The sequence below is a fragment of the Carcharhinus amblyrhynchos genome, chromosome 25 (assembly GCF_965287045.1).
Source record: "Carcharhinus amblyrhynchos chromosome 25, sCarAmb.v2.hapA, whole genome shotgun sequence".
NCBI classification, from domain to species: Eukaryota; Metazoa; Chordata; class Chondrichthyes; order Carcharhiniformes; family Carcharhinidae; genus Carcharhinus; species Carcharhinus amblyrhynchos.
Window position 1 is genome coordinate 270,641 of NC_137348.1, and position 23,275 is coordinate 293,915.

The window sequence follows — 23,275 nt, forward strand, 5'->3', positions numbered from 1 at the left end:
GAATGCTGTGCTGTGGATTTCTTTAAAAGCCAACTTCTGAAGGCCTCTGGAGAAACGCACAACTTTGGGTCGGGGAAATTTACAAGGGCAATGACAATCTGATGATCGTCGTCGCTGCTTGGAAACCTGAACGAATATACTTCAAAAAACAAATGGAAGCATTTCAATAAAATTTAGAATATAGTTTGGCCCAAGGAAGAACTGATTCATCTTTGGTGAGTATTTAGATCCAGATTTAGGAGTTTTTTGAAGGATGTATTAACACAGGGATATCGCAAATTAAGTTTTTAGAAGTTACGTTGTGTTGTTCGAGAACATTGTGGACTGTCTCCGCTGCTGGGACAGAACTTCTCACAGCTGTCAAAGCATGAGCAGAGTTTTCAGAGCAGGTTGTTGGAGGTGGATCATCTTACAGCTTCTTCAGTGAGATGGAAGTTCTTAATAGAAGCATTTATTTTTTCAGCTTTGTAATTACAAAGCATCAAACAGGTTTCAAGGAACAACTGCATTATTGTAATAATGTGAACACAGTAAAGCAAAGATACGTGCTACTGAGTATCCTTTTCCCTAGTTAAAAGAAAATAACTGCTAACTTCACCCAGACCCAGGGCCATCATTTTAAGGTGCATGACTCCGAGTTCTGGCGGTTAGGCCCTCAGAATCAAGCACATGGTTGATAAATTTACGGCTACTCTCAATAGTGCACCCGCTAGGTCTTGGTGGAAGCAAGTCCCACTTATGGGTCCAAGTCTGGGTTGGGGCAATCCAAAAACAAAAGTTTCTTGTGAAAAGGTTCGAAGCAGTCCCTCGATTTTCGATTACATTTATTAGTGACTGTCTTATATTTATGACTTCTCGTTTTACAGTTCCCGTGAGTAAAATATTTTTTCTATTTCTACCCTATCAACTTTTCAATCTTCTCACAACCCTTCCGGTCAACCCTGATCAGAGTCAGCATTCAAAAGATATGGAGCACTTAGAGTAAATTAATTTAATCTACTTTTTAATTATTTAACTACAGAGTCAATCTGTTAAATTAAGGTTGCTGGGATTGTTGGGAGTAAAGCTCTTATATATTAAGCAATTTATTTGGTTAATTCTTCCTGGTTTCCATACAGAAGATCCATTTGACGTCTCTTGTCTTTCGCCCGAAGAATAGTCATTTTAAAAAGTTTACAATAGAGTTTAACTGCTGAAGGAGAGTCATCATTTCCTGGGATGGGGTAAGTGATGAGACTGGGATTACAGTTACTATCTACTATCCCCACTGTTGGAATATTCATCTTGGCAGCATCACGCACGGCAACGTGCTGCTCAAATATATTGTTCATTGTGCTGAGAAAGATGATGAGATCAGGCAGACGGACACCAGTTCCATACTGGACATGCGCATTGGTTAACAGTCCTCCCTGCCAGTACTTGGTGTGTGCATATTCCCCACTCTCCTTTGCGGTTTTCTCTATGAGATGTGCAAACTGACGGATGCGACTGATGAATAGGATGATCCCGTTCCGATAGGCACAGTGGGCAGTGAAATTCAGTGCCTGCTGAAGGTGAAGCTCAGTCTGGTCCAAGTCGATGATGTCCTGCTCCAGTCGGCAGCCAAAGATATACGGTTCCATCAGCCTAATGGGAAAACAGAATTCCCATTACCCTCACTGAACAGTTTCCTTTCAAATAATACAGGAAACAGACCAATCACAGACAGTGTAACTCTGTGCCTCACAAGTTTCAAACTACAAGAAACCAAAGGACATCAGATTTCTTAAAATGTGCATTACAACAAGCTCTTTCACATTGTCCAATGCACCAATGTAGTCCTGACAGTCCAAAACACCACCTAATTATAACTAGTACATCATAACCCTTTTAACTTTCAGACCCGGGCAACACTTAGAGGTTTAGGGGCAGTTAGCTCTTCCTATACATCTACAAGTCTGTTCCACAGATGTTCATTAACAGAGGAATCAGGCTGCCTCACTTTACCTCCTCCCAGGCAACCACACAGTTATCTAAAACTATTCCCATTCAGCAGGAGTGCCGCAGCGTTACAGCAGCAGGACATCATCGACTTGGACCAGACTGTGCTTCACCTTCAACCAACAACCCAGTGACCAATGCCAGAATGAGAGCTCTGTGTTAGGGTCACTTCTGGTGAAGTCCACTCATCCTGAAACTCAGGTAGTGCATTAATTTTTGTCTCAAAATAAATTAATCTGAACACGCAAAACAAAGCACAGCTTTCCAGGGATTCAACACAAAAGTGCGAAAGATTAAAAAGGGCAGAAGAGACAATATGGGAAATTACCGGCCTGTGAGCCTTACATCAGAGATAAGGAAATTATTAGGGAAGATTCGTAGGGACAGGTCATACTCACATCTGGAATAGGTTTATTAGCAATAGCCAGCATGGTTTTGCGAAAGGGAGGTCATGTTTCACAAACTTGACTGAGTTCTTTACGGAAGTGACAAGAAAAATTGCCCAGGGCAGGGCAGCGGGTGTTGTAAACGTGGACTTTGGTAAAGCCTTCGATAAGGTTCCTCTTGGCAAGCTGATACAGAAGGTGAAGTCATATAGGATCCGAGATGAGCTGATAAGATGGATACAAAACTGGCTTAGGCATAGCAAGCAGAGAGTAGCAGTGAAAGGGGACTTTTCTAACTGGAGATCTGTAACAAGCAGTGTTCCACAAGGATCAGTGCTGGAGCCTGTTGTTTGTAATATATAGAAATGACTTGTAGAAAAATGTAGGTGATCTGATTAGTAAATTTGCAGATGATACAAAAATTGGGGGAGTAGCGGATAGTGAGAATTGTTAGAGGATATAGCAGGATATAAATCGGTTGGAGACCTGGACCAAAGATGGCAGATGGAATTTAATCCGGACAAAGATGAAGTGATGCGATTTGGAAGGTCTTAGAGTTTGACGTTTATTTATTAGGTACTGAGTTTAAAAGCTGGCAAGTCATGTTGCACCTTCACAGAATCTTAGTTAGGCTGCATTTGTAATATATTGTTCAGATCTGGTTGCCACACTACCAGAAGGATGTGGATTCTTTGGAGAGGGTACAGAAAAGACTTACCAGGATATTGCCTGGTATGGAGGGCATTAGCTATGAGGAGAGGTTGGGGAAACTTGGTTTGTTCTCACTGAAATGACGGAGGTCGAGGGGAGACCTCGTAGAGGTCTACAAGATTTTGAGGGGCGTAGACAACGTGCATAGTCAATGCATAGTTTTCCCAGGACAGAAGAATCAATTACCAGGGGCATAGGTTTAAGGCACGAAGGGCAAGGTTTAAGAGACGTACGAGGCAGGTTTTTTTTTTACACAGAAGGTGGTGGGTACCTGGAACTCACTGCTAGGAGAGGTATTGGAAGCAGATACAATAGTGACTTTTAAGGAATGTCTTGAAAAATACATGAATAGGATGGGAATAGAGGGATATGGTCCTCAGAAGGTTTTAGTTCAGTTGGGTAGCACGGTCGGTGCAGGCTTGGAGGGCCAAAGGGCCTGTTCCTGTACTGATTTTCTTTGTGTTTTTTTGTTAGTCACAAGTAAGGCTTACATTGCGCCTAGTTTGGGGGCGTTTAAGAGATCCGTGGATAGGTTTATGGACGAGAAGGGATTGGTTTAGGTTAGTGGGTCATTGTTTTGTAACTGGTCGGCGCAACATCGTGGGCCGAAGGGCCTGTTCTGCACTGTAATGTTCTATGTTCTATTAACACAGCAATGAAGTTATGTGAAATTCCTCTAGTCGCCACAGTCCGGTGCCTGTTGGGTCAATGCACCTAACCAGCAGGTCTTTCAGAATGTGGAAGGAAACCAGAGCACCCAGAGGAAACCGCAAGGAGACACAAGAAGAAACTGCAAACTCCACATAGACAGTGACCCAAGCCGGGAATTGAATCTGGGTCCTTGGCGCTGTGAGGCAGCAGTGCAGAAGGAAAGTATAGAGTAAATGGTAGAACCCTTTGAAATATCAGCACACAGAATATCTAGACATGCAGATCCACAGTTCCCTGAAGGTAGCAACTCAGGTGGACAAGCTGGTCAAGAAGGCGGATGGCATGCTGGCCTTCATTGGTCGAGGCGTTGAGAATAGGAACTGGAAATGGAAAATTACGTTGCAGCTGTATAAGACTTCGGTTAGGCTGCATTTGGAGCATTGTGCATAATTCTGGTTGCAACACTACTGGAAGGATGTTGATGCATTAGAAAGGGTACAGAAGAGACTTACCAGGATAGTGCCTGGTTTGGAGGATATAGTCTATGAAGAAAGGTCGAACAAACTTGGATTGTTTTCGTTGGAGTGTCGGAGGATGAGGGAGGGCCTGATAGAAGTTTACAAGATTATGACAGGCTTGGATAGAGTGGATAGTCAGAGTCTTTTTCTCAAGGTCGAAGGGTCAATTACTCGTAGACGTTGGTTGAGAGTGAGGGGGGAAGTTTAAAAGAGATGTAAGGGGCAAGTTTTCATACCCAGGGTAGTAAATGCCTGGAATGTGGTGGAAGCAGATTCTATAACAACGTTCGAAAGGCGTCTGGATAGATACATGAATAGACATGGAATAGAGGGATAGGGACCACGTAGAGACAAGGAAATATTAGATTAGAGAGGCATCTGTGTCGGCACAGATTTGGTGGGCCGAAGGCTGTATTGTCCTTTGTTATCAGGTGGTGCAGGGTCCTGGAAATTTCCTCAGTTTCTCTCAGCATCTTCATTCCAGCATCTTCAGGACAGTAAGTGCAAAGCGATACATTATGCTGGTAGGAAGTAAAGCTAAACTATTCTAAAGGCAGTGCAGGACAGTAGAGATAATGGGCAGAATTTTTGCTGCCTCTTTATGCATGTTCTTCATTGTTCCTTGGGAGCACTGAAGAGAGGCAGTGATTTGTAAGAGGAGAGCTTGTGGGTAAGTTAAAGCGATTTTTAAAATGAACTTTGCTAGTTTTTTAAAATTTTATTCCGGAAACCGGAAGTAGTTTGCAAAGGGACTTGGGTAGTTTTTTTTTCCTTACTATAAACTGGACTGGTGAGGAATCCCGATACTCTACACAGGTAGAGTACCCTCCCACCTCCTCTAACCTAAAAAAGAGAGGGGGGGGGCTCAGAGTGAGAACAGGTAAGTTTGTTTTTGTTTTTTTCGTGTGAGCTGGAAGGGCTTTGACTCACAGGGCCTAAGCGAAAAGGATGAGGCAAGGTACGTTTACAAGTTTTTTATTACTTTTTTCTCTGTATTTCTAAAAAGGACAAGTATGAGTGTGAGGCCAGTATGTTGTTGCCAATGCAATATGTGGGAGGTCCTGGAGGTTCCTGGTCTCCCAGACATCCATATCTGTGCTCGGTGTGTGGAGCTGCAGTCCCTAAGGACTGGGTTAAGGAACTGGAACTGCAGCTCGAGGACCTTCGTCTCATTAGAGAGAATGAGGAGGTATTTGACAGGAGCTACCGGCAAGTGGCCACACCGGGGCAACGGGAAGAAGGCAAGTGGGTAACAGTTAGGAAGGGGAAAGCTCAGGTAATGGAGAGTACGCTGGTGGATGTCCCCCTTCAAAATAAGTACTCTTGTCTGAGTACTGCTGGGGAGGAAGCGGTGGCCAGGTCTCTGGAGCTGAGCCTGACCCAGTACTTCAAAAAAGTAAGAAAAAGAGCAGCAAGGCAGTGTTAATAGGGGACTCCACAGTGAGGGGAACAGACAGGCGTTTTTGCGGACGCAGACAGGAGTCGCGGCTGATGGTTTGTCTCCCTGGAGCTGGGATCCGGGATGTCTCTGGGCGCGTGCCAGACATCCTGAAAGGGGAGGGTGAGGAGCCGGAGGTTGTGGTTCATATAGGTACTGCTGACATAGGCAAGAAGAGGGATTATAGGGAATTAGGTAGACAGCTAAGAAAGGGGACCGCGAAGGTAGTAATCTCAGGATTGCTGCCTGCGCCGCGGGAGAGTGACAGCAGGAATGGAATGAGGTGGAGGGTGAATGCGTGGCTGAGGGACTGGAGCAGGGGGCAGGGACTCCGGTTCCTGGATCACTGGGACCTCTTTAGGGGCAGGTGTGACCTGTTCAGTAAAGACAGGTGGCACTTGAATCCCAGGGGGACCAATATCTTGGCGGGAAGATTGGCTAGGGCTACTGGGGGGACTTTAAACTAGAAAGGTTGGGGGGAGGGAATAGAGATGAGGAGACTGAGAGCGAGAAGGTTAGCTCCCAGGCAGAGAAGGACTGTAGACAGTATGAGAGGGAGGTTTGACGGGTAATGGGGAAGGGAAGTGCCCAGACCGAGGGTCTGAGGTGTGTCTATTTTAACGCCAGGAGTGTAGTGAACAAAGTAGATGAGCTTAGAGTATGAATCGCTGCTTGGGAATGTGATGTGGTGGCCATTACAGAGACTTGGATGTCTCAGGGACAGGACTGGGTACTTCAGGTGCCAGGATTCAGATGTTTCAGGAAGGACAGGGAGGGGGGCAAAAGAGGGGGCAGAGTGGCACTGTTGATCAGGGACAGAGTCATGGCTGCAGAGAAGGTGGATGCTGCGGAGGGACTGTCTACGGAGTCTCTGTGGGTGGAAGTTAGGAACAGCAAAGGGTCGATAACCTTGCTGGGTGTTTTCTATAGGCTGCCCAACAGTGACAGGGGAGTTGAGGTGCAGATAGGGAACCAGATCCTAGAGAGATGTAGTAATAACAGAGTTGTCATGATGGGAGACTTTAATTTCCCAAACATCAACTGGAATATCCCTAGGGTAAGGGGTTTGGATGGGGAGGAGTTTGTTAGGTGTGTTCAGGAGGGTTTCCTGACACAGCACATGGATAAGCCTACAAAAGGAGAGGCTGTACTTGACCTGGTGCTGGCTAATGAACCCGGACAGGTGATGGATCTCTCGGTGGGAGAGCATCTCAGGGATGGACATCATAATTCTATCTCCTTCATGATAGCATTGGAAAGACATAGGATCAGGCAGGCTAGAAAGGTGTTTGTCTGGAGTAAGGGGAAATATGATGTCATCAGGCAGACAATTGGACAAGTAAACTGGAAGGAGGTGTTCTTGGGGAAAAGTACAAAAGGAAGGTGGCGGATTTTCAAGGAATGTTTGACTGGAGCTCTGCATGACAATGTTCCGATGAGACAAGGAGGTGCACGTGGTGCACGAAGGTTGAGGTGAACCTGGTCAGGAAGAAAGGAAAGGCGTATAAAAGGTTCAGAGAGCTAAGAGATGTTAAGGATCTAGAGGAGTATAAGGCTTGTAGAAAGGAGCTTAAAAAGGAAATTAGGAGAGCCAGAAGGGAACATGAGAAGGCCTTGGCAGGTAAGATTAAGGAGAACTCCAAGGCCTTCTACAAATATGTGTAGAGTAAAAGGATGAGACGCGAAGGGATAGGACCTATAAAAGGTGAAGGGGGAAAAGTCTGTGTGGAACCGGAAGAAATGGCAGAGGTGCTTAATGAGTACTTTGCCTCAGTATTCAAGGTGTAAAGTGATCTGGGAGGTTGTACTACAGGTTTGCGGCAGACTGAAAAGATTGAGTATGTGGACGGTAAGAAAGAGGATGTGTTGGAACTTTTAAATTCTATCAAGATAGATAAGTCACCGGGACCGGATGGGATGTACCCCAGGTTACTGTGGGAGGTGAGGGAAGTGATTACAGAGCCCCTGGCGATGATCTTTGCATCGTCGATGGAGACGGGAGAGGTTCCACAGGATTGAGGATGTGGTTCCTATTTTCAAGAAAGGGAACTGGCATAGCCCAGGAAATTACCAACCGGTAAGTCTGACCTCAGTGGTTGGTAAGTTGATGGAGGGGATTCTGAGGAACAAGATTTATGAGCATTTAGAGAAGTTTAGAATGATCAGGAATAGTCAGCACGGCTTTGTCAAGGGCAGGTCGTGCCTTACGAGCCTAGTTGAGTTCTTTGAAAATGTGACTGAACACATTGACGAAGGAAGAGCAGTGGACGTGGTTTATGTGGACTTCAGCAAGGCATTTGATAAGGTCCCCCATGTAAGACTTCTTGAGAAGGTGAGAGGGCATGGGATCTAAGGGGCTTTGGCCTTGTGGATCCAGAACTGGCTTGCCTGCAGAAGGCAGAGAGTGGTTGTGGATGGCTCTTTTTCTGCATGGAGGTCAGTCACCAGTGGAGTGCCCCAGGGATCTGTTCTAGGACCCTTGTTGTTTGTCATTTTCATAAATGACCTGGATGAGGAAGTGGAGGGATGGGTCAGTAAGTTCGCTGACGATACGAAGGTTGGTGGTGTTGTGGATAGTCAGGAGGGATGTCAGAAGTTGCAGCGCGACATAGATAGGATGCAACACTGGGCAGAGAAGTGGCAGATGGACTTCAACGTGGATAAATGTGTAGTGGTCCATTTTGGCAGGACCAACGGGATGCAGGAGTACAATATCAAGGGTAGGAGTCTTAGCTGGGTTGAAGAGCAGAAGGATCTTGGGGTCCGGGTCCACAGGACTCTTAAATCGGCCTCACAGGTGGAGGATGTGGTCAAGAAGGCATATGGTGTACTGGCCTTCATTAATCGAGGGATTGCGTTTAGGAGTTGGGAGGTAATGCTGCAACCTTCTAAGACCCTTGTCAGACCCCACTTGGAGTACTATGCGCAGTTCTGGTCGTCTCACTACAGGAAGGATGTGGAAGCTGTTGAGAGGGTGCAGAGGAGATTTACAAGGATGTTGCCTGGATTGGGAGGCATGCCTTATGAAGATAGGTTGTGGGAGCTAGGTCTCTTCTCCCTGGAGAGACGAAGGTTGAGAGGCGACCTGATAGAAGTTTATAAAATGTTGAGAGGAATAGATAGGGTGGATTCTCGGAGGCTATTGCCCAGGGCTGAAATGGTCGCTACAAGAGGACACAGGTTTAAGGTGCTGGGAAGCAAGTACAGAGGAGATGTCAGGGGTAAGATTTCACTCAGAGGGTGGTGAGTGAGTGGAATCGGCTGCCGTTGGTGGTGGTAGAGGCGAACTCGCTGGGGTCTTTTAAAAGACTTCTGGATGACTACATGGGATCTAATGGCATTGGAAGTTACAGATAGTTCTATGGCTTGGTAGGTAAAGATGTGATCAGCGCAACTTGTGGGCCAAAGGGCCTGTTTGTGCTGTAGTGTTCTATGTGGGAAAATGCCGTAAAATCGGGCCTAAAGCAGCTAGTGTGAATGGTTTTTGCAACCAGCACGATTTTATGGCACAGTTGGCCTCTCACTGGAAATGGGCAAGAGGCTGGTTAATGTATTCAAATGTATTTAAATGTTAATTTTAATGTCTTTAGAGAACCTGGCGCTCAATCGGCCAGGCCTGCTTCTCTTTATTGCCTCATTGGGAGAGGTTTTCCATGAATGGGGAACAGTCGTGTAGGCCTAGCTGGTGGAACTGGAGGGCATTGAGGTCTCCCCCCCATCAGGGAGGCTGAGGATAAAGCACGGACGCCTCAGACCGGCAATGCCACCCCGGCACCATGGCAATGCCAGCCTGGCACCTGGGCAATACCCATCAGGCAGGGCCTGTGGGTGAGCAAGGCCTGTGGGGGAAGGGGACGGGTCTGCGATTGGTCGGTTTGGAGGGGTATACTACAGACTGCCTGCAGTAGCAGGAACCTGACAACTCTCACTTTGTCTGTGAGACGCTTATTCCTGTTAATGTGCATGTGCAACATCACAGGTCTGCACATGCGCAATACCTCCCTCTACAGGCTGTTGGGTACATTAAGTCTTGCTTATAGCCTCTCTGGCCAGAAAAGGACTCGTCCAAAACAACAGATCTGGAATTCTCCTAGTTTCGCACCCGCCGAGCACTCAAAAAAACTCATAAAATTCCACCAATGTACACAATTCGTTAAAGGTGGCAGGTTAGGAGGGTGGCTAATAAGCATAAGAGATCTAAGGCGTAGAATATAAAAGCAAGAAAGGGATTGTCAACCTTCATAAAACACTAATTCAGCCTCAACTGGAGTACTGTGTCCAGTTCTGAGATCCACTCTTTAGGAAGGAGGTGAAGATGTTGGAAAGATTGAAGAATAGTTCCGGGAATGGGATAAATATCTGAACAAAAGGATTGCAAGGTTCTGGGGAAAAGGCAGAGGTGTGGTATGGAAGTTGCTATGTGGAGGAGGTTCCTCTTGTGGAATGCCTGCATGGCCTCTTTGTGTGGTAGAAGCATTTGATGATTCTTGTGCAATATTGTAACAGTGATTCCCTTCAACTCCTCCAACCCCACATACAGGACCTCCTGATTGACCAGCTCCAAATGACTTCCCTGTCTATGCCAGTGCAAAGAAAGCAGCGAGCACTTACCTGTTCCGACAACCCTTTTTGTGACCATAATGCACCCTAGCATCAAAGAGGTCTTTGAGTGAGAAGAGCTCACCAATATGGAAGAAGTCTGGATGTTTCAGGGAGTCAGCCAACGGCCCATTATTCTCTAGAACAATTACACAACCAATAATTAATGCTCAGAAGTTACCACAGGATCAGAATGAACACGGAGTCAAAACGGATTTGATCCTGCACATTTTACCACATCCCTCTCCAGACTCCCTTGTGGAATGATCAATCAATCCAAACAAGGCCTTTCCACTCATAGCCTTAATGTGACTGATTGCATGGATATTCCAGCTTTGATGGTTGGTGACACCTTAGCACCAAATGAAATTTCCACACCTAATGATATCTTTCACCACCTCGCCTAGACCACACTGGCAATCTTGCCTTTACCACCAAAATCTCACCCTGTTCTGTTTCCCTCGCCATTTAAGTTATAATTGTATAACTCTCCATACCACCACACTTCATCCAGACATATACTCACTTCAACCTTCTCGGCCTCTGTACTGAGAACTCCTAATCCTGGGTGCTTCCCTTGCCCTCCATTCATACAAACTTCTGACACACATTCATAGGCAACACCTTGATCTTGTCACAAGACAATTTATTATTACTGTACTGTGCGCAGTCTGGTCGCCTCACAACAGGAAGGATGTGGATGCTATTGAGGGTGCAGAGGAGATTTACAAGGATGTTGCTTGGATTGGGAGGCATGCCTTATGAGGATAGGTTGAGGGAGCTAGGTCTTTTCTCCCTGGAGAGACGAAGGTTGAGAGGTGACCTGATAGAGGTTTATAAAATGTTGAGAGGAATAGATAGGGTGGATTCTCGGAGGCTATGTCCCAGGGCTGAAATGGTCGCTACGGGAGGACACAGGTTTAAGGTGCTCGGGAGTAGGTACAGAGATGTTAGGGGTAAGTTTTTCACTCAGAGGGTGGTGAGTGAGTGGAATTGGCTGCCGTCGGTGGTGGTAGAGGCGAACTCATTGAGGTCTTTTAAGAGACTTCTGGATGAGTACATGGGATTTAATGGGATTGAGAGTTATAGGTAGGCCTGGTAGGTAGGGATATGATCGGCGCAACCTCTGCACTGAAGGGCCTGTTTGTGCTGTAGTGTTCTATGTTCTATTGTGCAGCAAACGTTTACAATATGGAAGGCGCTGTCTGAAAAGATGACGGGAGCAGATTCAATAAACTTTCAAAATGGGGAAGTAAACTAGAATCAAGGGCCAGACTGAACTGAAGCATCACAGGGAACAGCAGTAGAAAGCTGTTCAGATTTCCCCAAACACAGCAGCCGAACTATTAAAATGATTTGATGAGTCCCTGGAGTTCTGGCAACATCAGGAATATGAGGAGATGCATGACATGATGAAAGAGGAGGAACTGTATGAGAATGGGCATCACGATGGCACAGTGGTTAACGCTGCTACCTCACAGCGCCATGGACCCAGGTTCGATTCCCAGCTTGGGTCACTGTCTGTGCGGAGTCTGCACATTCTCCCCATTTCTGCGGGGTTTCTTCCAGGTGCTCCAGTTTCCTTCCACAGTCCAAAAGACGTGAAGGTAAGCATGCCATATGCTTTCTTCACCACCTTTTCTACCTGAGCTGCCACTTTTAAGGATGTGTGGACGTGTATTCCCAGATCTTTCTGTGTCTATGCTCCTGATGGTTCTGCCATTTATTGTATAGCTCCCACCTGAATTGGATCGACCAAAATGCAAAATGCAACGTGGCCTCAGCTAAAGTAATTATACTTGAGGTAATTATAGGACGGATGTCAGAGGTAGGTTCTTTACTCAGAGGGTAGTAAGGGCATGGAATGCCCTGCATGCAGCAGTTGTGGACTCGCCAACTTTAAGGGCGTTCAAATGGTCAGTGGATAGGCATATGGGTAACATTGGAACAGTTTAGGTTAGAGGGCCATTAGATTGGTTCCACTAGTCGGCGCAACATCGAGGGCCAAAGGGCCTGTACTGCGCTGTAATGTTCTATGAAGTAGAGTGTCCATTCTGGACGCCACACTATCGGAAAGATGCAAAGGTGTTGGAGAGAGTGCAAGATTTACAGGAACGATTGCAGGAATGAGGAACTTCAGTCATGGAGAAGTTGGGACTATTTCCTTGACAGAGAGAAGGGTGATAGAGAATTTAATCCAAAAACAGAATAGCCAGGGGGAAACTGTTCCCACTTGTGAAATAATAGAGAATGAGAGGGCACAGATTTTAATTGGCAAAAGAAGCAAAAGCAACAAGAGGAAAAACTGTATCATACTGTGAATGTTTGGGCTTTGGAAAGCTGTGCCCAAGACTGTAGTGGATGCAGGTTCAATCGAGGCTTTCAAAAGGAAACTGGACTGTTAACTGAGAAGGAAAATTGTGCAGGTTTACACAGAGAAAGCAGAATAATGGCAGAAGGTGAAATGTTCATTCACAGAGCTGTAGCATGCATGGTGGGTCTTTTGTGCTGTATTAATTCTATGACATAAAGCACTAATATCTCCAGAACAAAATTAAACCAAGTGAAACTAGAACTTGTATTATTCTCTATTTCTTTCCTATCATCCCAAGCTCGCTTTTCCATGCGATCCACCTCAGGCTCCCTTGATCCTGTCCTCACTGAACTACTGACCATCAGCTTCTCTTCCTGCTCTCCATGTTAGTAGACCTCTCCTTAAGTACTGTTCTCCTTTTCTTCAAATCTGCTGTATTTACGTCTCTCCTCTTGCCCCCTCCATCCTTGCAAATTGCTGTCCCTTCTCTACCTTCCCTCTCCATGCAGATGTTGCCCCAAATCTGTAGCCAAAATTCCCAGAACCTTTTGTTTGAAACCCTCCCATCAGTTTTCCACCCCATCTCCGTACCAACGTAGCTCTTATCATAGTCACAAATGAGATCCTGTGTGATTGGGACAAAGAAACTTTCTCTCCTTATCCTGTCTGCAGTTTGTGACACATTGACCACATCCTCCTCGTCCAACACCATTCTACTGTTGTGGGCTGTTATCACTTGGTTCCATTCTATTTTCTCCAATCATAGCGGCACAATCTCTGTCAATGGCTTCTCTTCCTGCTCCCTCTCATTTCTCATCGACATGCTACCCTATAGTGAGATCACCAGAAAGTACAGCTTTAATTTTCATATGTACACTGATGACACTCAGTTCTACCTCGCCACCAGCTCTCTCAACTCCTTCACTGTCCACTAATGATCAGACTGCATGTCTGATATCCAATCCCAATGAGACAGAACTTATTCCAATCAATACATTACTCTCTAAATAACTATAAATCCTGTCCCTAATAATTTTTTCTAAAGCTTTGCCCACAACAGAAGTAAGACTCACCAGTCTATAATTCCTGGGGAAGTCTCTGTTCCCCTTCTTAAACAATGGGACAACATTCGCTATCCTCCAATCCTCTGGCACTATACCTGTGACCAACGACGACCTGAAGATCAGAGCCAGAGGCTCTGCAATCGCCTCTCTTGCCTCCCAGAGAATCCTAGGGTAAATCCCGTCCGGCCCAGGGGACTTATCTATTTTCAAACCCTTAAGAATATCTAGCACATCCTCCTTATCAACTGCATTACTATCCAGTTTACAACCCTGTAACCCAGTGTTCTCCACAGCTACATTTATGTCTCCCTGCGTGAATACCGATTGGAGATTGGATTGGAGATAGTCAGCACGGTTTTGTGAAGGGTAGGTCGTGCCTTACTAACCTTATTGAGTTTTTTGAGAAAGTGACCAAAGAGGTGGATGGGGGTAAGGCAGTTGACATGGTATATATGGACTTTAGTAAGGCGTTTGATAAGGTTCACCATGGAAGGCTTCTGCAGAAAATGCAGATGTATGGGATTGGGGGTGATTTAGTTAATTGGATCAGGAATTGGCTAGCAGATAGGAGACAGAGGGTGGTGGTTGATGGAAAGTATTCGTCATGGAGTTCGGTTACAAGTGGTGTGCCTCAGGGATCTGTTTTGGGGCCACTGCTGTTTGTAATTTTTATAAATGATCTGGATGAGGGTATAGTTGGGTGGATCAGTAAATTTGCTGATGACACCAAAGTCGGAAGAGTGGTAGATAGTGAAGAGGGGTGTCATAGTTTACAGAGAGACTTGGACAAGTTGCAGAGCTGAGCCGAGAGGTGGCAGATGGAGTTTAATGCGGAAAAGTGTGAGGTAATTCACCTTGGCAGGAATAACAGATGTGTAGAGTATAGGGCTAACGGTAGGACTCTGAATAGTGTTGATGAACAGAGGGATCTAGGTGTATGTGTACATAGATCCCTGAAAGTTGGGAATCAAGTAGATAAGGTAGTTAGGAAGGCATACGGTGTCTTGGCGTTTATTGGTAGGGGGATTGAATTTAGGAGCCGCAACGTCATGTTGCAACTGTACAAAACTCTGGTGTGTCCGCACTTGGAGTATTGTGTGCAGTTCTGGTCCCCACATTATAGGAAGGATGTGGAGGCATTGGAGAGGGTGCAGAGGAGGTTTACCAGGATGTTGCCTGGTGTGGAGGGGAGGTCCTATGAGGAGAGACTGAGGGATTTGGGGTTGTTTTCGTTAGAAAGAAGGCGGCTAAGTGGGGACCTTATTGAAACATATAAGATGATTAGAGGTTTAGATAGGGTGGACAGTGATAGCCTTTCTCCTCGGATGGAGAAAGCTAGCACGAGGGGGCATAGCTTTAAATTAAGAGGTGGTAGATATAGGACGGATGTCAGAGGTAGGTTCTTTACCCAGAGGGTGGTGAGGGATTGGAATGCCCTGCCTGCTGCAGTTGTAGATGCGCCTAGTTTGGGGGCGTTTAAGAGATCCGTGGATAGGTTTATGGATGGAAAGGGATCGGTTTAGGTTCGAGGGTCATTGCTTTTTTAATTGGTCGGCGCAACATCGTGGGCCGAAGGGCCTGTTCTGCGCTGTAATGTTCTATGTTCTATTCCAGTTGAAAACTGAGTTGTCTTTGAACTGACCTTCGACCCCATAATTACTCTATCAAAGACTGCTTGCATTCACTTCTGTAACGACGATCTCTGACCCCGCTACAGGTCACCTGCTGCTGAACTCACAACCATGATTTTGGACCAGGAGACCATCCCCTCCAACTATCTCCTGGCACTCTATAAACTTGAGACCATTCACTCTGGTGCCTATTACCAAACTCGCACTCACTTACCCCTATACTTGTTGACCTATTGTAGCTCCTGATCCACCAAAATTCTCACTTTGCTCTCAAATCCCACAATGACCTCACTCCTCCCAATCTCTAGTCTCACCCAGCCTCACAATCTTCAGGAACTCTGCACTCCCCCAAATCTAGCCTCTTGAGCAGATTTCCATTGTGTCATTTTGCTGGCCCTGCCTTCAGCTCACAACATCCTAAATTCTAGAGTTCCCAACTAGTTTTCAGTTCCTTTAAACAATGGATCATTGAATCATACAGTGTAGAAGAGGCCCTGTGGCTCATCGAGTCCGCACTGACACATTAGTAACACTTGAATTCTTACCTAATCCCACCTGCCAGTACTTGGCACATAGCCCTGAATGTTATGATGTGCCACGTGCTCATCCTGATACTGTTTAAAGGATGTGAGGCATTCCGCCTCCACCACCCTCCCAGGCAGCACATTCCAGACCATCACTACTCTCTGGGAAAAAAAGTTTTTCCTCACATCCTCCCTAAACCTCCTGCCCCTAACCTTGAACTTATATCCCCTCGTGACTGACCCTTCAACTAAGGGGAACAGCTCCTCCCCTTTAAGACACGCTTTGAAACTTAATCTCTTTGACCAAGCTTTTGATAACCTGAATATTTCCCAATGTGGAGAATAGCTCCAGTGGATCTTCTGAGAATGTTTTATTTTACTAAAGGCACTATATAAATGCAAATAAAGCTAAAAGCTTCAGAAGAATCAACTCTTCTTCCATGTTTTCATATTCTTTGTCTAATTCCGTTCCCTAACTAAAGATTAAAACAAAATACTGAGGATGCTGAAATCTGAAACAAAAACAGAAAATGCTGGAAAATCTCAGGTCTGACAGCCTCTGTGGGGAAAGAATAGGGCCAGTCTTGAGTCTAGGTGACCTTTTGACAGAGCTGAGATTTTCCAGCACTTTCTGTTTCTGTTTCTAACTAAAGGTGTTGGGATATTCAGGTCTTGCTAACGTATCTAGTTTCTGTCTGATCATATTTTGGCATTTCAAATATTTGAGCCAATGATTTAATTATGCTGTGCAACCTACATGGATCTCACATGGCAGTGCCATGTGCCAATGGAAATAGTGGTTTTCTGGCATCAACTGCACATCAAGCAATTTGGTGTCATAAGAACATAAGAAATAGGAGCAGGAGTAGCCATCTAGCCCTTCAAGCCTGTCCCGCCATTCAATAAGATCATGGCTGATCTGAAGTGGATCAGTTCCACTTTCCCGCTTTCTCCCCATAACCCTTAATTCCCTTGTCTGTCAAAAACCTATCCACCCGTGACTTAAATATATTTAGCGAGGTAGCCTCCACCACTTCAACAGGCAGAGAATTCCAGAGATTCACCACCCTTTGAGTGAAGAAGTTCCTCCTCAACTCCGTTCTAAACTGCCCCCCCCTTATCTTGAGGCTGTGCCCTCTAGTCCTGCTGTCCTTTCTGAGTGGGAAGTATCTCTCTACCTCTACCCTATCCATCCCTTTCATTATCTTATACGTCTCTATAAGATCCCCTCTCATCCTTCTAAACTCCAACGAGTACAGACCCAGTCTATTTAGTCTCTCTTCATAGTCTAACCCCCTCATCTCTGGTATCAGCCTAGTGAACCTAATGAACCTAGTGTCAGAGTCATACAGCGCAGAAAAGGCCTTTCAGCCCATCAAGTCTTGTCAGCACGGTAGCTAGCACTGCTGCCTCACTGCACCAGGGATCTTGGTTTGATTCTGAAGCTTGAGTCACTGTCTGTGCAGAGTCTGCTCCGGTTTCCTCCCACAGTCCAAAAGACGTGCTGGTTAGGGTGTGTTGGCCATGCTAAATTCTCCTTCAGGTGTACCCGAACAGGTGCCAGAGTGTGGCGACTAGGGGATTTTCACAGTAACTTCATTGTATTGTTAATGTAAGCCTACATGTGACACTAATAAATAAAAGTCTGTACTGACAATATCTATCACAAAAGTCCCACCAATCCCATTTTCAATGTTTCAAGTGTTAATCCAAATATTGTTTGAAGGTTTTAAGGTGTCTGGCCTCCACTACCTTCCCAGGCAGCGCACTCCAGATTCCTACAATACACAACAAATCCCCTCTGAATCTCCTGCCCCTTTAATTCCAAATGACACTTCCTCGTGACGGACCTCTCAAACAGCTGCTCCTTTTTCACTCTGTCCATAATCCTCAATCTTATATCCTTCAGTCATATAAACTTGGAAGCAAAGACCACCCTGCACTGTTGGGTGGTCAGTGCCGAGGGAGTGCCGCGCTGTCGGGTGGTCAGTGGCGAGGGAGTGCCACGCTGTCGGGTGGTCAGTGGCGAGGGAGTGCCACGCTGTCGGGTGGTCAGTGCCGCAATACTGGAGGCACAGTATTCTAGTCGGGCTAATACTAGACTTGACCTTGACGCACTGGAACTCTTATGCATACTGTTCCTACGATAGTTAAGACATCATGTGCTTTTATCAGTTGTGGCATAGAGTAAAAGAGCAAGAAGTAATATTGGCATTCAGAACGTTGGTTAGGCCACACTGCAGTGCAACACTCCCTCGGTACTGACCCTCTGACAGTGCAGCACTCCCTCAGTACTGAGCACACAGCAGTGCAGCGCTTCCTTGGTACTGACCCTCTGATAGTGCGGCAGTTCCCCAGTACTGCATATGTCAGGGTGGCTCATTTTCTATCCCTGTTGCCTAACAGTCAGAAGGCTCCAGATTGAAGTCTTACTCCACAACTCGAGCATAACAAAGGTGGTACTCCCAGTGTAGTACTGACAAAGTGTTGCATTGAGATGCTGTCTTAATAATGAGACATCAAAGCCACTGCATATTAATCCCCACATTTGGGCATTACATCAAATAAAAGTTGATGGGTTATGTATGTCCTTCAATGAACTCCAATAGATTATTTATCACCACATCGGTGTTTTTAGAATCATTGAATCACACAGTGCAGAAGGAGGCCCATCGAACCTGTACTGACAACAATCCCACCCAGGCCCTAGCCCCGTAAGAACATAAGAAATAGGAGCAGGAGTAAGCCATCTAGCCCTTCAAGCCTGCCCCGCCATTCAATAAGATCATGGCTGATCTGTTGTGTCTCAGTTCCACCTTCCCGCCCTCTCCCCATAACCCTTAATCCCCTTGCCTATCAAAAACCTATCAACCCGCGTCTTAAATATATTTAACGAGGCAGCCTCCACCACTTCAACGGGCAGAGAATTCCAGAGATTCACCACCCTTTTGAGTGAAGAAGTTCCTCCTCAACTCCATTCTAAACCGCCCCCCCTTTATCTTCAGGCTGTGTCCTCTAGTCCTACTGTCCTTTCTGAGCGGGAAGAGCCTCTCCACCTCTATCCTATCCATCCCATTCATCATCTTATACGTCTCAATGAGATCTCCCCTCATTCTTCTAAACTCTAACAAGTACAAGCCAAGTTTATTCAGCCTCTCCTCATAGTTCAACCCCCTCAACTCCGGTATCAGCCTAGTGAACCTCCTCTGCACTCCCTCCAAGGCCAAGATATCCTTGCGTAAGTGTGGCGACCAAAACTGCACACAGTACTCCAGCTGCGGCCTCACCAGTGCCCTGTACAGTTGCAGCCAGACCTCCCTACTTGTATATTCAATCCCCCTCACTATGAAGGCCAGCATCCCATTCGCCTTCCTGACCACCTGCTGCACCTGCAGGCTGGGTTCTTGCAACTCATGCACAAGGACCCCGAGGTCCCTCTGCACCGTTGCATGCTGCAGTTTTTCGCCATGTAAGTAATAGTCCTTCCTACCATTATTCCTACCAAAGTGGACAACTTCACACTTGCCAACATTAAATTCCATTTGCCAGTTCCTGGCCCATTCGCCCAACCTATCTAGGTCCTTCTGCAGACTTTCCACACCCACTGCACAATTTGCCGTTCCACCAATCTTGGTGTCATCAGCAAATTTCGACACCACATACTCGGTTCCCTCCTCCAGGTCATCTATATAAATGGTAAATAGCTATATAAATGGTAAATAAATGGTAACCCCACATATTTACCTAATTACCCTAATGCTAATCCACTAACACTAGGGTCAACTTAGCATGGCCAATCGGCCTAACCCATGCATCTTTGGACTGTTAGAGGAAACCAAAACACCTGGACGAAACCCACGCAGGCACAGGGAGAACGTGCAGACTCCGCACACACAGTTGCCCGAGGCTGGAATTCAACCCGGGTCCCTGGTGCTGTGAGACAGCAGTGGTAACCATGGTGCTGCCGACATTAATAACTTCCTGAGCACAAACTTGTTGCCACATTATATCATGATGTGGAGATGTCGGTGTTGGACTGGGGTAAACACAGTAAGAAGTCTCACAACACCAGGTTGAAGTCCAACAGGTTTATTTGGTAGCAAAAGTCACTAGCTTTCGGAGCGCTGCTCCTTCGTCAGGTAAATGTTTAAGCTAGTGGCATTTGCTACCAAATAAACCTGTTGGACTTTAACCTGCTGTTGTGAGGCTTCTTACTGTGTTCAAGACATTATATTATCGCAATGACCACACTTCAAAATACTTAATTATCTGTCACGCTCTTTTGAAATTAACATTTTTTCCCCTCAGTCCCAAATGCAGACAGATGCAATGTTCCCTTATAATCAGCTCAACACTCACCTTTGTGCACAGACTCCAGTAATGCTGCAGTACGAACTTCATCATGCCCCTGCAGTTGATCTTTTGCTTGATATCTTGAAACAGGGCCACAGAGGAAGGTGCGTTTGGTTACGCAGGCCAAGCGTGGCAGCACTGGGGGAGAGACAGACAGAGAATGGGGTTATAAATGCATACAAATACAGCACACACTGGCCTTCGCCCACTACACAAGCAAATATTCCCAATCACACTGAATCACACTCAGGCCAGTCAGGCAACAACAATCTCTATTTATATAGCAGTATTTATGTAGAAAACCATGCAGAAAAATGATACCAAACAACAATCTGACACCAAATCCGACAGACGACTGACGAGTTTGAAGGAGCGACCTGGGGGTGAAGAGAAATCCACGGAGGTTAGGACTCAGCTGCGTCTCCAGCCTCTCACTGAGACTGGGGCTCAACGGTTCCCGAAAACAGTTCATTCCCTAATAGGCTATAAAAGCAAATTATTGTGGATACTGGAATCTGAAAAAACACGCATTTTCCCCAATTCCCAGACCCAGCAAAGCCTCAGAAATAGAAATCCATCGAGTTCTTTCTGAAATAACTCTCCATTCGCCTGACGAAGTGGGTAACCTCGAAAGCTAGTGAGTTTACTATCAAATAAATCGGTTGGACTTAAACCTGGTGTTGTCAGACTTTTTACCGTGTTTACCCCAGTCCAACGCCGGTATCTCCATATCATGAAATAAACTAAACCCCAGAATCCAGCTTTACGCCTTTCCAGCCTTCACCCCAGAATCTGTACGACGGTGCGGCACTCCCTCAGCACTGACCCTCTGACAGTGTGGCGCTCCCTCAGCACTGACCCTCTGACAGTGCGGCGCTCCCTCAGCACTGACCCTCTGACAGTGCGGCACCCCCTCAGCACTAACCCTCTGACAGTGTGGCACCCCCTCGGCACTAACCCTCTGACAGTGTGGCACCCCCTCAGCACTGACCCTCTGACAGTGCGGCACTCCCTCAGCACTGACCCTCTGACAGTGCGGCACCCCCTCAGCACTAACCCTCTGACAGTGTGGCACCCCCTCGGCACTAACCCTCTGACAGTGTGGCACCCCCTCAGCACTGACCCTCTGACAGTGCGGCACTCCCTCAGCACTAACCCTCTGACAGTGTGGCGCTCCCTTAGCACTGACCCTCAGTTCGGGCCTTCAGAGGGAATTATTTCTCTGCAGGGAATCTGATTTTAAACATTTGTTTAAGATACTGAATTTAATCCTCTAAAACCTGGCCAGCCTCCCTGAGGCTCCTCCCTCAGAGGCGCTGAGCGGGCTGTACGGATTGAACGGTTTATTTGGAGATTTCTTTCACTCACCGCTCCGAACAAACCTCATTGCCGCCACTGTCAATTCAACAAACTTTATCAAAACCAATGCTCAGTACCACGCTGCCGGAGTCCTCACCAACATGGCGAATGAGCACTTCGCAACATGGCGGGTCAGCCCTCACCAACATGGCGACGGTACACCGCTGGCGCCTGTCTTTGTCCGGAGGACGATGAGCCGCAATGAGGATCCGGCCCAGAGTTTGGAGCAGGAAATTCTCAAATCCTTTTGTCTCGACCACTGAGCAACTTTCCCTGCAGCACCAACAGGACTGAGTGAGAGCTAAAGACAGCGATTGGGAACATTTCCACCATCTGCATCCTGTCACACCGCCGCACTGTCAGAGGGTCAGTGCTGAGGGAGTGCTGCACTGTCAGAGGGTCAGTGCTGAGGGAGTGCCGCACTGTCAGAGGGTCAGTGCTGAGGGAGTGCCGCACTGTCAGAGGGTCAGTGCTGAGGGAGTGCCGCACTGTCGGAGGGTCAGTGCTGAGGGAGCGCCGCACTGTCAGAGGGTCAGTGCTGAGGGAGCGCCGCACTGTCAGAGGGTCAGTGCTGAGGGAGTGCCGCACTGTCAGAGGGTCAGTGCTGAGGGTCAGTGCTGAGGGAGTGCCACACTGTCAGAGGGTAAGTCGGATTGGCGGTTGGTGACTAGTGGAGTGCCCCAGGGGTCGGTGCTGGGGCCTCAGCTATTTACCATTTATATAGATGATCTGGAGGAGGGAACCGAGTGCAGGGTGTCGAAATTTGCTGATGACACCAAGATTGGTGGAACGGCAAATTGTGCGGAGGGTGTGGAGAGTCTGCAGAAGGATCTAGATAGGCTGGGCGAATGGGCCAGGAAATGGCAAATGGAATTTAATGTTGGCAAGTGTGAGGTGGTCCACTTTGGTAGGAAGAATGGTAGGAAGGACTATTACTTACGTGGCGAAAAACTGCAGCAGGCGACGGTGCAGAGGGACCTCGGGGTCCTTGTGCATGAGTCACAAAAACCCAGCCTGCAGGTGCAGCAGGTGGTCAGGAAGGTGAATGGGATGCTGGCCTTCATAGCGAGGGGGATTGAATATAAAAGTAGGGAGGTCTTGCTGCAGCTGTATAGGGCATTGGTGAGGCCGCAGCTGGAGTACTGTGTGCAGTTTTGGGCGCCGCACTTGCGCAAGGATATTTTAGCCCTGGAGGGAGTGCAGAGGAGGTTTACTAGGCTGATACCGGAGTTGAGGGGGTTGAACTATGAGGAGAGGCTGAATAAACTAGGCTTGTACTCGTTAGAGTTTAGAAGAATGAGGGGAGATCTCATTGAGACGTATAAGATGATGAATGGGATGGATAGGATAGAGGTGGAGAGACTCTTCCCGCTCAGAAAGGACAGTAGGACTAGGGGGCACAGCCTCAAGATAAAGGGGGGGAGGTTTAGAACGGAGTTGAGGAGGAACTTCTTCACTCAAAGGGTGGTGAATCTCTGGAATTCTCTGCCCGTTGAAGTGGTGGAGGCTGCCTCGCTAAATATTTTTAAGACGCGGGTTGATGGGTTTTTGATAAGAGAGGGGATTAAGGGTTATGGGGAGAGGGCGGGAATGTGGAACTGAGACACGACAGATCAGCCATGATCTTATTGAATGGCGGGGCAGGCTCGAAGGGCTAGATGGCCTACTCCTGCTCCTATTTCTTATGTTCAGTGCTGAGGGAGTGCCGCACCGTCGGAGGGTCAGTGCTGAGGGAGTGCCGCACCGT

General features: G+C 46.9%; 1 protein-coding gene across 1 annotated transcript; it reads right to left on the reverse strand.

The window, feature by feature from the left end:
* Positions 1 to 976: 976 nt before the first annotated feature.
* On the reverse strand, positions 977 to 21,911 carry mrps2 (mitochondrial ribosomal protein S2). Its single transcript, XM_080212301.1, has 4 exons — positions 21,538 to 21,911; positions 20,176 to 20,307; positions 10,296 to 10,422; positions 977 to 1,626 (listed from the first exon to the last, which is right to left on the reverse strand). Exons 1-4 carry the CDS (start codon positions 21,554 to 21,556, stop codon positions 1,086 to 1,088), a joined length of 819 nt encoding a protein of 272 aa, XP_080068427.1. The 5' UTR covers positions 21,557 to 21,911; the 3' UTR covers positions 977 to 1,085.
* Between the last annotated feature and the right edge of the window lie 1,364 nt (positions 21,912 to 23,275).